This window comes from Numida meleagris, chromosome Z (genome assembly GCF_002078875.1).
Source record: "Numida meleagris isolate 19003 breed g44 Domestic line chromosome Z, NumMel1.0, whole genome shotgun sequence".
NCBI lineage: Eukaryota > Metazoa > Chordata > Aves > Galliformes > Numididae > Numida > Numida meleagris.
The window spans coordinates 43495975-43510756 of NC_034438.1; the positions used below are offsets into that span (position 1 = coordinate 43495975).

At 45.1% G+C, this 14782-nt stretch overlaps 1 protein-coding gene across 1 annotated transcript; it reads left to right on the forward strand.

Annotated features, from left to right (window-relative positions):
- Positions 8521 to 10120, forward strand: GADD45G (growth arrest and DNA damage inducible gamma). Its single transcript, XM_021381408.1, has 4 exons — positions 8521 to 8720; positions 8807 to 8908; positions 8989 to 9202; positions 9442 to 10120. Exons 1-4 carry the CDS (start codon positions 8668 to 8670, stop codon positions 9550 to 9552), a joined length of 480 nt encoding a protein of 159 aa, XP_021237083.1. The 5' UTR covers positions 8521 to 8667; the 3' UTR covers positions 9553 to 10120.

Here is a 14782-nt window from a genome sequence, read left to right on the forward strand (position 1 = left end):
CGACAAACAAACTAGATAGGGCCAAGAAATTTTGAGATATACAATATTATTGCAAAATCTTCAAACTCAAGTGATTAAAACAATAGATATACCAGGAATCAGGTCCACAAAAAAGTTGTGAAGATTTGTTTAGGGAATGTGAGGCTGCTTTTTAACTTGTGAATTGTTCTTATTTTATTTTTTAATGTCAATCTTAACAGTTTATTCACTGATAGTTTTTCTTTCAAGCTGTGAGAGTCAGAAACCTTTAATTAAGAAAAAGCTTCCCTTCAGTAGTATGAATCAGAGGACTGAAGGTATTTAAAATAACAGAAAACATGCAGAGATTCAGCCACTATGCTAATCCTGTTTTACAGATGTGGAACGAGACCAGGCTTGGTCAGATTCACCATTTTGCCCAGGGTTACATATCATCTTGGACAGAGCTACATGCCTCGACGTCCATGTCATCATACAAGACCTCTTCTGCAGACCTGAGAAGACCAAATTCTACAATTTCAAGTCATAACAGAAGATTACTTGGCTGACACCATCTCCAGGTTTGCCAGCACATATCAATCTTGAACATATAATTTCTGCACTTCTCTCCTTCAGTGAGAATTGCTTTTTCCAGGGGAAATTCTTGCAGCTGTGCTCCTGTTTTGATCACCACACTTTGCAGTCTTCATGCAGACAAAGAAAATCTCTGTTGCAAATTCAGTCTCATTGCTGCTATTTAAATATTGGTACCAGTGCCCCGAGATAACCAGTCTTGAGCAGGCCATGGCTCCAGACCCGTGTATCCTGAACACCACATGGGAGCACATTCACCACAGCTAGTAAAAGAGATGCATGTTTTCCTGCTGTATGCACATGAACTAGAGCCAGGGGGGATCATGTTTATAAAAACACTGTGCCATTCTTAGATTTTGACATGTTCAGCTGGGACCTTGCATGGATAATTTTTGCATAAGTGTGGGGCCTGTTTTGTGCCAGAGAACGTCTGACAGAATGCCCACTTTAACCACTAGAGGCCTGTTTCACACAAATACTTCACACTCTTGAATATGGGCCAAGAAAAACAAAACAAAACAAAACAAAACAAAAACCCTATTTTGCTTTAAGTAACTTTAAGTACGAGAAAGCCACCCTAAATAGTAGAGTGTATTTTTTTTTCTGCCATAAACATATCTTCCAGCATCAGGTTGTTCTTTGTTTCTTTTAGTGTTTGTCTAGTAGATTACTAAATGAGAGATTAGATCAGTGTGTATAAGCTAGCAATTTTAATCATTTCTTCCCCTAAATACAGAGGATGGTATCACTGTGCAACATAATTTAGGAAAGCCCACTTTTAGTCCTTATCTTGTTCTCAAAAATTTTGGAGGCACAAAGGAGCTTGCTAATCACTGCCTCCCTTATCACTGTTAGACAAATTACAGCACCAAAGCTGCACACTGGGAAATGAGATACTCCAACCTAAAATGAATTATCCACCACTGAGTCATGAGGAGAAGAGTCACTGCTCAATAAACTCATCCTGGACTTTGAAGTACCATTTTTTTCCCAGCTAAAGATTTGAGTTGTGGTTTTGGGTAAACAGCAACAAAAAGACTTCAAGGACAGAGATACACAGGATACAAGCTGAAAATATTACTAATCCTGCAACCTCCCCATCTGTGCACTCACATTTCAGTGGAGATGATCCTAAAGATGTTCTCTTGCCCACATTAGTGTTTAGAATAATATCAGAACTTCAGTGTTTCTTCCCGATAGCTAAGCCACATCTGCCCTGTGAAGCCAAGCCCATGTGCACAGCCATGCTGTCCCACCTGGGCCCTGCACACCATTGCTGCTCTGCCAGCAAGGCTAGGCTGATGCTGGCATGGTCACTGCTGCCGCCTCTGCAGTTGGGCCAAAAATGCTCCACAGCCTCCTGTGTGCTGGTTTCCCGTATCAAGCTGCCTAGAAATGTCTCCAGTTGGGAGAGCTGCATTTCCCAGGGGTCTTTGCATCTGGAGGGGGCTGGTGAAGCTGCCTGGTGGACCAGGAATCCTCTCTTCATATGAGGCAGAGAAGCACATGGTTCCCATGCAGCTTACGGAGTAAGAATCTCAGCTTTGAACTCTCTCTGTTTTGATTTATTGGCCTCAATTTCAATATCATGTTTAGTAAATTAACACTCCTCCTCAGATTGTTGCTGCTGTTTTATTTTAGACCCATCTACGGTTTTCCTACCCGTCCCCTTCTCCCTTTGTTTTCCCCAGGGCGTGGGTCCGGAGGTCCCCTGCCGCATTAGTCATAGGACCGGGCCGGGCCGGACCCTAAACTGTTGACACTTTTTTTTCTCCTTTCTCTCTTTTCCAGGCCAGTGGGCCTGTGGGCCTGCTGTCCCCATGTCACAGACACTGATCCATAACGCTGTGACACCTGGCCTTGAGGGAGTCCAGAAACTACAGCAAATTCTGGTCCCCATATTGAGGACCAACACATCCTTCACTTCAAGCTATTTGTTACAAACACTATACATGGTCCTCAGAGCGTGTCACAGACTGGACATAGTTCAGAACTGGTGGAGCTCATGCTGTTGGTGTCAATATGGATTTTTAATAATCATAAAAGCATTTACCAGTGCTACTGTGCTGCCCCTCTGCCATATTTAAGGTCATTCACAAACTGTGTGAAGTCAGAGAGATTTCTGGTACCTGCACTTTCTGGAAATAGAGATCAGAGCACATGCTTCACAGGAAGGCTACCTGCCACCTCTTTCTGCTACATTCATCTGTGGCTCCCTGCAGCAGACGAACACCTCATGTAGAGGGAATTTCATTAGTTGTGTGCTTGGTCCAAAGCCCCACATAGAGTGATGGAACAATAGGGCCACAGGAGAAAAAGACAAGAAACCACAGATAAGAACAAAAGACGGCTAAAATGTAAAAAGCAACTGATTAGCAATGAAAACTTGGACAGCTGGCATACACACATTTCAGTGAAATTCATTATAACTATCCCAGTGCATGCTGAGATTTACTAAAACTCTTCACTTCTAAATAGTGATAGTCAAGAACTCTTAGTCCAGTAACATCAAAATCAGTAGCTGCTATCTGGGGTCCCACTTAGTATTATACTGCACCTAAATGTTAGGTTACATTTAGGCACATTTATTAATTGTCATTGCTCTCTTTTTGTAAACCTATGCATCAGAGAGTGCAGTTTTAGGGTGGGGACATTCAGGGTACACTTCTCATTTTGGCCATTGTGTAGCAGCTCTTCAGAGCAAAAGAAAATGTTTTGTTCTGGGTGAGCTGAAAGGGAAAGAGAAGAAAACCTAATCACTTTCTAGATTTAAGCTAATTCCTGTGTTTCAGTTGCAAAGATGGGATGATGCAAATGCTCTGCTTTGTTAAGGCTCTTGATCAGAAAAAAAACACATCTGCAGAAGTATCTTGGTCAGTACTTGTGATCAGTAAAGACTTTTGCTTTTCTTACACTTATGTTTGTAAGAGCTAGGATGAATTAAGCCCTTCCCCATCAGCCACTTGTCTAATCTGTTAAGATATAAGACAGATTCGTGCTATTTTTTGAAGGCAGGAAAATACAGGAGAAATCAGAGGGATACACCTAAGATCTGAGTCGATCACCCAAGCTTTCCTTTTCAGTTTGTCTATCCACTACATGGCAGAGGACACAAAGGAGCTAAGGAAAGAGCAGACTGTTTTGCCCAGTCAGGCACATCTCCACAACAGAAGTTCCATTAGACAGTTTTATGCTGAGACACAGGGGCAGTGAATGTAGGGTAACACATCTGCCTTCTGTGTGAATCACATTTCATGCTGCAGAGTTATCAGTGAAATAAACAATTATGTCAGCATCTGAGCTGAGAAAAGCCTGTTCTCCCTTCATTGCATCATACAGACAGCTGCTCAGAGAACTCCTTCAGCAATAGATTCTTGGCTTTCTCTGTCATCCTTAAGAAAGTTCAGCATACAACAAAATAAAAATCAGATTATTTAACACAATACTGTTCAAGTTACGTTCAGCTGTTCAGAAATTCCTTTCGGCATTGCACAGAGCCACTGGCATTGCGAAAGCTGATGTCATCACACAAAGCGGTCCCTAATGGCAGTCCCTAGTGGGGAGCCAGCAAGGCAAGGCTGTGTTGTTTGGTAGCTTTGCTTTGCTGGAAGAGGGGGGCCCCTGTGCAGCAGATTAATGGGTATAGCAGAAGAAATATGTTAAGGAGATAGGGGAAGTGCAGACAGAAAAGAGCTCTACCACAAGAAATTCCTGAGTTTGTTTGCTACTGAGGCTCACTTGAGACAATAATTGGCAGAGACCAGAGGGATTTTTGATGCTTGGGTTTGCTCCTGTTCATCTAGCTTGCATTATTCGTAAATGCTATTTTTAGTGTCACTTATTACGTGTCTGACTGAAGCCACCCTCAGAGCAAGGTTTCCAGGCATTTCTGGACAATGGTATGTGTTCAGGGATAGTAAACCTGACACTTTCTGGCAGGCAAGCTTTGGCTGAACATGCATGCACAATCTGTCCAATCTGGCCTAAAGATGCAGGTTTTCTGAGCGGGGTGTTATGCAGCCACGGTGCACATGGGCTGTGAATGTGTCTGGGATTTCCAGTCACACAGCAGCCAGCCAGGGCTGCCATGAATGCACAATGAAGTTTTGGTTATTAGACCTACAGACACACAGCAATCCCAGGAGAGGGCCCTGCAGAATTTGGCCTGAGAAAACTGTGATTGGGAAGAAAGAAGGCACATTAAAGAAGCATTAACACTGGCACCCAGCAGTTCTTAATGAACAATAAAACAATGCAAAGCTACCAAAAAAATAAGAAACAAAAATAAAAAACAGGTTAAAAAAAAAGAAGACGAAGAAGAAGAAAAGAAAGCATCACACCTCACAGTGCTTCCAAGGAGCTCCTGATGATAGCAGAGCTGCAGCAGCAAGCCCCCCTGTGCTATTAGCCATCCCCGTAGCTGCTCCATGCCTTCCTGCTCCCCATGGGTGCCGATTACAGAGACCTTGGCCTGCCCCAGACATATAATCGGTGCATACTTGCAGCTCATCACAGTCTGAATACAGAATGTGCAATACAAGACTGTGAGTTTTTGCATTTTTGTCTCTTTGAAGAAGCTTGCTATAATGAGTTTTCAGTGTAATACTGAGATTTGATGATAAAAAGAAAAGCTTTTTCTGTCTGCAGCTCCATTAGTGCCTGGTGGGCGGAGATAAGCACAAGATGCATGGTCTTGTTTAGAATACACAACACAAATATGCAGTGCTGTTTCAGACAGTGTATGTGACTATCTTCAATTGAGGTGACCCATGGCCAGACAAGTGCAGAACAGGAATGCAAGCAACTGCATAAAGAAACCATTCATGAAGGTGAAAAAGTGCTTTAACTTGCCAATGAAGGTAAATCTGCTGAGGAGAATAGCACCCTGTTTTGGGGTTGGGAAGAAGTGAAGGAGCCTTTCACAGACAGTTCCAAGGACAGCCAGCATGCTCTGACCCTAGATGGCACGGCGTAGTGTGCAGCAATGTCTGCTTGTGCCAGCAGGTAGGGACTGCTCCCTTTCTGCAGCAAAGCTTGGCAGGGTATGCAGAGAGGCCCCAGCATGCTGCTAGTCACAGCATTTCTCTCCTTTGCTTGGCCTCTGCTGAGCCTGGCACCTCCTCACAGAGGGCTCTTGCCAATCCAAGTCTGTGTTTTCAAAATTAGCTCCTTCAACATTCCACCTATATAAAAGGAAACGGATGACTAAAAATAGCCACCCTCCATAAAACCTCTAAAGCAACCCTTTCTTTTCTTAGAACAGGGGAGAAACATTCATCTATTATTAGAAAGATGCTTCTCTATTATTAGAACAGCATTTCTGGTTTCTTGCTTTATTTCAAGAATAGCATATGCAGGAGAAAAAAATGCACTTGTGGTATGAATTCAGCAAAACCAGCAAAAAAACTCTCTTGACTACAGGCAGACACTTGATTCAGTATGCCATTGTCTATAGAAAAACTCCAGCAACCAAAATTAATGCAAAGGCTGCTTTTGTCTTTTTTTTAGCTCGAAGTCTGAAAAGACATCCAAATTGAGGGCTCTGTACTGAGCTGCAGTACAGTCTACAATGATCGGGTCTGTGCAGCCAGTGGAATAGTGTCCATCATACAGCACTTCAGCTATATTTGTGGGAATGCTCCATTTTTTAACAAAACAGCAGAACACTTAACTTAGGTGAACAATGCTTTTATTTTCACAGCAGCGTTTTCAGCCAAGACTTGTAACATGAAGCTTTATTGTTATTTTTTAGAAAAGAAGATGCTACAAAAAGCCTTACTTCACTCCTTTCTCATTAAGTTAAATGCCTACAAACCACGGTTGTTTGGTTTTGGAAGCCAAAGTGCCAAAGAGCAGAGTGTCAGCAGAGGGAGCAGTCTGCTTGCCTCCCAAATTTCGCGGATTTCCTGGGGAGTCTTTGGCTGGTTTTCTGGTTTGTGAGACGCAGTACCTGGAGAAAAAGGCTGGCAGCGTGAGGACAGGAGGGCTGAGCAAGGGAAGAGGAGTTTGTTACCAAGTATTCAGGAGTGCGACCTATCTGCAGTTCTGTCCGCTATTTCCTGCTGTGCTTCTTGCCGTTGTTGTAATTGAACGGACACTTCTTTCCCCATTACTCTGCATTTGACGTATTATAAGATTCGGGAGCTGTTTTAAGGGCTTTCTTCATACAGGAAATACTATTTTTTTTCCTTCTAGGCTTTCAGGAAAAGCATTCATGATATGAGTCCAGGCACGGCGTCCAGGTGTCAGCCCGGCCGTTTGTTGCAGCCCTAATATTTCCGATGTCCAGCAGAGGTCAGGGTTTTCCTGTGGATGCGACACCACCCGGGGCTGAAGGGTGATCGGCAGTGCGCTGACCGACACAACACAAGGCTGCAGAGCAGCGTTCCGTGCCGGGAAGTGGGACTGCTTCTGTAGTGGTGGCTGGCCAATTTAGTGGCGAAATGTGCTTCTTTGTGCCTAAGCGGTGCTGCTTTGTGGTGGGCCCACCCTGATAAAGGATGGCCTGAAGCACTCAGAAGCGGAGCTACCCAGGACCTGGTGCTGTCAGTTCTCCATCACACACACAGAACAGGCCATGCAAAACCGAGTCTGCAGCACTGGGTCTGCTGGAGACTGCGGCTGCAGGGCGCTGGGCTTGTGGGCAGAAATGGGAGTTCATGTTCAAAACGTTTGTGGCTGCACAGTTGGGCTGCCCTGAAAGTAATGCCTCTTATTTTATTTTGTCGGCCCATGGCATCAGAGGTGGAAGGTGGTGATATGGCAGTAGAGGTTGAACCTTCCCACCAATATTCCATTGCATTTTGCTGCTATGTGACCGATGGCAGCAGAGGGGCAGCCTGACTGAATAGTGTCTGTCATGGAAGTGTGTATGGAGCAAAACTGTGTTGCTGAATTCCTCCATGCAGAAAAAAAATGGCACTCATTGACATTCATAGATGTTTGCTGAACATTTACAGAGACCAAACAGCAGATGTAAGCACAGTGAGGCAATAGGTCGTGTGTTTCAACAGTGGTGACAGCAACAGTGGGTCATCTATCATAGAATCATAGAATGGTTTGAGTTGGAAGGGAGCATAAAGGCAGTCCAGTTCCAATCCCATGGGCAGGGCTGTCACCCACCAGATCAGGCTGCCCAGGGCCCCACCCAGCGTGGCCTTGAATGCCTCCAGGGATGGGGTATCCACAACTTCTCTGAGCAATTTTCACTGGTGCAAATGTTTATGAACGTGGCATGCAGGCTCTTGTTCACTGCTGATGAAAATGCACAGCTAATGGTGGTGACTGTTGAAAATACGTGTTTTGAAACTGAGAATTTGCACTATCAAGCAGTGTTACTGTGCTCTTTGTTGTAGTTTCTATGGAAATAAACAGGAAGTATTACTTTCAGAGCAACCTATGTACCTAGATAGACTAAACTAATGCACGTGCACTGTTCCCTATAGCAGTAGCTCAAGTCAGTCCATTTTAGGGAGTGCAACAGGTCATGGTGCAGGCTTTCGAGTTGAGAATGCGCATTCATAGAATCATAAAGGTTGGAAAAGACCTCTGAGATCACCAAGTCCAACCACCAACCCACCCCCACCATGCCCACTAACCCATGTCCCTCAGTGCTACATTCACATGATTACTGAACACTTCCAGGGATGGTGACTCCTCCACCTGCCAGAGCAGCCTGTTCCAGGGCCTCACCACTCCTTCTAAGAAGGAACTGCCTGTCATTAATACGCTGGCATCCCCAAGGCAGTAGCTCCGCGCCATGCGGCCGTTGTGGGCCCCCTATCAGCACACGCCCTCCTCCGCACGCGCCCACTACCTACCGCCCGCCGCCGTCGCCCTCCCCTCTCCACCACCACGTTGCCGCCCGGCACGAGCCAGTCACACCGCCCTCCCCCCCCGCAAGGCGCGTTCTGATTAGCATAAAAAAGCACCCTCCCCACGCTCCTCGCCGGCCAATGGGAATGCGCCGCCCGCCGCCAGCTGCCAGCGCCGCAGCTCCGGTGCCTTAAATAGAGTGGGCGCCGGCGCAGCTATTGCGGGGGGTGGGGGGGGGTGCAGGGAGTGAGTTGCTGTGCGGGCTTGGTTGGTGGCTGTGTTGCTTTGTTGCACGCTGCTATGACTCTGGAGGAGACGCAAGGACAGGAGCCGGTGCCCGCGGGCAAGGACTGGTAGGTGCCGGCGGCAGTTGCTTGGGAGTTGGGGTGGCCGTTGTCCGGACGCTGGCGCCGCGTTGACTGCTCTCTTGTGCTTGCAGGATGCAGAGCGCAGGCAAGGCCCTCCACGAGCTGCTGGTGTCAGCGCAGCGCCGCGGCTGCCTCACTGCCGGCGTCTACGAGTCGGCCAAGCTAATGAACGTGTGAGTAGCGGGGAGGGCAGCGGGAGTGGGGCGAGGGGCAGGCAGCCCGGACGGGGCCTAACGGCTCTCGCCTTCCGTAGGGACCCGGATAATGTGGCATTCTGCGTGTTGGCAGCCGATGAGGAGGATGAGGGGGACATCGCCCTACAGATCCACTTCACCCTCATTCAGGCCTTCTGTTGTGAGAATGATATCGACATCGTGCGGGTGAATGACCTACCCAAGCTGGCTGCTGCCGTGGGGCCCAGTGAGGACTCTGGTGAGCCCAGAGACCTGCACTGCATCCTCATCACGGTGCGTGGATGGGACTGGGAGGGATGGAGCTCCATGAGCTGGCAGGGCTCAGCCGTTGGGGTGTGGAGTAGCTGAGCTACAGTGGGCATTGCTTCTGTAACAAGGGTTTCTGCTGCCACCCACAGCGGTGACAGCTCAGCTTCCTGCTCTCTGCCTGAAAATGCCTTGCTTTCTAAGCTAGTGCTTCTGTAAAATACTGTGACTTCATGTGCTCATGATATGCAACTCTTTTCTGGCAGAACGCAAATGAAGGTGGCTGGAAGGACCCAGCTCTAGAGAAGCTGAACTGCTTCTGTGAAGAAAGCCGGAACATCAATGAGTGGGTGCCAACTATTGTCTTGCCCAAGTGATGGTGATCTGGCATGCTGGGGAGGCTGAAACCTCTGTTGCATTCTCAACGTGGTGTTGGTTCACTAAAGTGTGCAACAAGCTGCTGATTCCATGGATTAGCCTGGTCAAGAGACTGAATTACAGTCACTCAGACTGGCATGCAGTGGGCTCTTACAAAGGAGACAGGAAAAGAATAGCTCATCTCACCAGTGAGCCTCAGTAGGCTGCAGCTGTGGGGAAGCTAACATACTGTGGAACTGAAACAAGTATTGCAAGTTTCCTGGTCAAGTGGAGCTACTTCAGAAGGCAGAGGAAGTTAGGGGAAGTGGGATGAAACTTCACAGAAGGACTGAACAGGGTACTGTGACTAGAAACTGTTGGCGCTGTCTACAAAACATGAAGAGAAGCAAGTTATAATACTTCATGGACTTTTAGAGACTGATTACCAAGTCAGATATAGAGACTTTTAAAGCAGGCAGACTTCAACAGGCCTATGGGCCACTCTGCAGAACTGGTTTAATAATGCAATAGTTTTTATTGAAATATTTGCTGCTATGGAAGCTTTCATAATAAATTTTTGACATTTAATCTCTAGGAGTGGCTTACTGGGTGGGGAAGTGTGTCACTGCAATACTGCTGGTGCTTTGCTCATGTACTGTAGTCAAAGATATATTCAACAGTAACAGGGATGTTGCTCACATACTTTCTCTTTGGGTCCAGCCAGATCACCAACATGCTTTCCAAGTTGATAATACAATTTTTAACCCCCTGCAACAGCTGCTTATTGCACCAGCTTGCAAGAACTGAAGAGCTGCGTGCTTAATGAGCTCATTGTAATAGGTGGTCTTTGTGGTCTGCTGAGGGATCACAACCTATGCTATAAACATGGATTCTGGGAACACAGATTTCCAGTAAACAACATAATTACTTGTTAAATATGAGTTACTTATTTGGAGCTACAGAGTTCCTACTTGACAGAAGCAGCTTAAATGTGATGGTGGCCTGAAGATCTCCTTAGATGTCAAATACATGTAGTGCTTCCTTTGACTGGAGTGACGTAGACTGAAAACTCGCTAATAGTGAATAAACATCACATCTGCCACAAGCTGCTCTCTGATAACCATATGCTCCAACAATGAAAGCTGTCACTCCAGAACATGCTTCTGTGAAACTTAATTGCATGATAATACCAAATTAAATCAATTTAAAGATGGTGGGGCCTTTTCAGAGATCCTGTCATGAAAAATTAATCTGGGAGGACCGATTTTGCCCTATGTGAAAAGGGAAAGACATCATCCCACTTCTGTGCGCAGTCTATAATTGTGCTTCAGTGTATAGCATAAGGGCATATATTGGTTTGTACTGATATATACAACACATACTGGTCCTTTCTCCAGAGAACACAAAAGCTGAACTATTCACTTCCTCTTTAGGTGCTAAAAATACTCAGTTGTTGGAACTATATTTCCTCTGACCTGGCTGGCAGTGATTACAATAGCACTTGCTGAAAAGTGATCGTTTTTGCATGGTGTCTGTAAGCAGCTGCAGTTTCCAGGAAGCTGCTTCTCTTGGTTTCATTGTTTCTGAGAAGGGAAGTTCAAGTCTAGCATTCCTAGAATAAGATCCACTGTATGCAAGGTATTTACTGCTGCTTGGCATTTGTTACTGTGTCATGAGGGACTTCATGACAGCAGAAGAACCAGAGGTTAGGCTGCAGCAAAATCTGTGAGGGACTCTGACCTGCAACTATTACTCCTGACTTAAAAGTCTGCTTATGTTGGTCATCAAGGTGCCGGTCAGATCTAGTATGGCAAAAGTCTCACAGAGGAGCTGAGAGAATGAATGATTTCAGCAGCTGTGACAGGCAGTAAAAGAAACTGCTTTTAAGGCAATTGTATTGATACAAAATGTGCTTTATTGTGGTGGGTTTTTTTTAAATATATTTTCCTACTGATCTAGGGCAGGTTCCTTCATTTTCAGTGGTTCTCACTGCTAAGAAACACATTTTTCTTCGTTGCTTGGGGCATAACCAGTACCAGAGCAAAGAGCAGACAAAAGCAGTGTCCTGAAATCAAACTCTACTTAAAGGATAGGCAGTCCATTAAAGTCTCAAGCAGTTTAAATAAAAGCCCTAGCAGAAAAGATTAAAGTTCTCCAGCACGTGTAAAAATTAAAGTGTAGCAGAGAAAAGTGTGCCTGATTTGCTGTAGGACCATAAGTGCAGAGAGTTGTACTGGGTAGGAAGTTTAGCCTCCAGTTTTTACGGAAGAAACATATTGCTCAACAAGCAATGAAATGGATGAAGCGACACCAAACCACCCTTATGAGATGCTGCCCCTGGTGCGTTAGAGGATGAGGGGATGACTTTGCCCTTCCAATTGTCCTCTGCAGTTGTGAACTGTGCCTCCTGAGGTGTATACAACTTTTCCCATACAGTTTCCTGAAATTCCTCCTGGCTCAGTGCAGATGCAGTTTAGCACAAATAGTATTAAGCTCAGGTTAGCCTAGAAATGTTATTAATATGGTGTTACAACTAAAGGCAGCTGTAGCTGGAAGTTATGTACTGCTACAAATATCTCTAATGATCAGTGCTACTTAATGTAGGAAAAATTCAGCAGCTGGTATCTGATAAAAGCGGGCTTCATCTTTACATGTTCTGGTGCATAATGGTGTAAGGAGCAGACAAATAGTTGCAGCAGGCTTGGGATGAGTTGGTAGGGTCCATAAGGTGCCCCTCCTGAGTAGGGGACAGAAACCTCAGGTGTCTGGGAGCACTTTGCCTGCACCTCTTGCCCAGCAGGAGTGAGATGAGAGCGGGTGAGACAGAGGCACTGAGGGCCTGCAGGTCTGGTAGGCTGTAGAGCTACATCCCAGCCTTGCCACAGGGCCCTAACATGGGCTGGCTGACCCAGACAGGTGTCATGGGCTGACATCACGTGTCTCTGAGGTTAATCATTGTTACTAATAGAGGGGGTGCAGGAGTGGCATCACAAGGTGACAGAGGTTCTGGCTCTGCTTTGGGTACCCTGCTTTTTGTCAAGCACCTCACCCCTGTGCCACCGCCTCATCACCACTGCAGTCATACATATTTGTCTTGCACAGTCTGTACTTCTGAAGTACAGTTTCTTTTGCATAGTGATATGTAAAGTTTCATTTAAAATTTCTTGAATGATGGGTTTATGTTTCTTTGCCTGGGTGTCTATTTCACCATCAATTAACATGGAATTCCCCCTCGTATCCTCTCTGCTTCCTTCTCTTAACTCTTGTTTTCTGCCTGTAACATTTCTGTGCAGCACTCTACCTCTCTCTTCTGGTGATAGATGGTGATCTTCTCTCTAGGTGCCAATTCTTTTCTTGTGTACTATATTGAGTTAGTTGCCTTACTACTTCATTGGAATATATATCAGTGCACAACAGTAAACAGCACCTTCTCTTTGTTGCTGAGTAGGAAATTCAAAGTTGCAGCTGGAAAAACTATGTTAGAAAGAGGCAGGCAAACTGCTGCATAGAGTGTTTGCTGAGATCTATGCAAATACTAGAAAAAAAGTGTTTAGGCACAAGATGCTCAGGGAAGGAGAGGTAACGTGCCCTGTCATGGACCTGGAGCTCTGCAGACTCATCAAGTTTTAATCAGAAGGCGGGGGGGTCTTTTTCTTAAAATATGTTCTGCAAGGAGCTGATCTGTGTGAAATCCCTTAACACAGGAACATGCCATGGCCCCACTGTCAGGCATGTAAGGGAGAGTGATCCGTGTCAGCAGATCCTTACCCCAGTTTGCAGTTGTGCCCAGGTCACCCTGCGTCAAGCACACAGAAAATATTTTGCTGGTGAAAGCAAACACCATTGCATGTGCGGGCAAGAGAGATGCATGGAGAAGGAAGTGTGAATATTGCAGTCCTAACAGGGACACAAATGGCAGCCGGCTGTGTTTATGACTGTACATCCATTAGATCCAAAATCTGTTGTAAAGCAGCAATGGCAAAACTGGCATTTGGTGGAGATAGGAAGTGAGGCAAAGAGTGTGCCCAGACAGATTCTTCCTTCTACAGGGTTTCATGAAAACAGCTTTTGATTCCTGCTTATTCCTTATCCATTCCATCATGGCAGGTATGATTTGCTCACTTTGTAAAGTCTGAACATGCAGTAATAGGGTATTAGAAAAGCTGAGCTAATACTTCATGTATAATTATTTCATACCAAGTGAGTGAATACTCCAGTTGTTCTTCATTGTCCTGCAGTAAGTTGTCCTTATGCGCAATGTTCAAATATTGGAGTGTGTATGAAGAATTAATTTGAATGCATTTTGAACTTGAAAAGTATAATCAATAATTAGACTGGTTACAGGGATTGGAAGAGCTCCTCCTGTCTATCTCTGCACTGGAATAAAATTATTTTTGCATGCCTATTTTCTGAATGCTATATATGGAAAGTACTCAAAATTATGGCCTTCTGTGAGTCCAGTCATCTCTGTAGAACTGATCTTGCTTTAAAATCACAACTACGAAAAACTTCTATGAACACAGACTGCTGATTCAAAACTAGTTTGTGCCACTTTTTTTTTGTTGTTGTTATTTTTGTTTGTTTGTTTGTTTCTTCACTGGAGAGATATCTGAGGAGGTAGAACAAGAATTTTATTGAGTAATTTAATGCTTCCTGCAGGCTACAGTTGATGAGAAAAAAAAATACAATTTTTTTTTTTTTTTTTTTAAGAAGAACTGTTCTAACTGCCTGTAGAATGCCTCACATGCTGTAATCTGTTGCAGAATATTGTGGCAATGTTTAGCAAAGAAAACCCAAGATGAGCTCCAATACCAGGAGCTTTTTTTACTGTATCACCATTGCCATGGTTTTGTGATTTTTTTGTTGCTGGTATTCCACATCATAACATCGTGTAAAGCACTAGCAGTTAAAGAGTTAATGTTCTGGTTCTGCAGACTGCCTTTTTTGGGTGCTTGGTTCTCCAAGGGGGAGGGGAGGAGCTGCACTCCCCAGGGGTCTTTGCATCTGGAGGGGGTTGGTGAAGCCACTTGGGAGACCGGGAGTTTCCTCTCTTCCTATGCTGCGGGGAAGCATGTTCCCTTGCAGCTTACAGCGTCAGGAGTCAACTTTGAACTCTCTCTGTTTTGATTTGTTGGCCTCAATTTCGATATAATATTTAGTAACTTAACGTTCCTCCTCAGACTGGTGCCACTGTTTCGTTTTAGACCTGTCTACGGTTTTCCTACCCTTCCTCTTTTCCCTTTGTTTTCC

Coding starts and splice junctions, on each gene's coding strand:
- GADD45G (XM_021381408.1), top strand. CDS start 8,668: ATGACTCTGGAGGAGACGCAAGGACAGGAGCCGGTGCCCGCGGGCAAG. Junction 8,721..8,806: donor GTGCCCGCGGGCAAGGACTG/GTAGGTGCCGGC, acceptor TTGTGCTTGCAG/GATGCAGAGCGCAGGCAAGG. Junction 9,203..9,441: donor TGCACTGCATCCTCATCACG/GTGCGTGGATGG, acceptor CTTTTCTGGCAG/AACGCAAATGAAGGTGGCTG.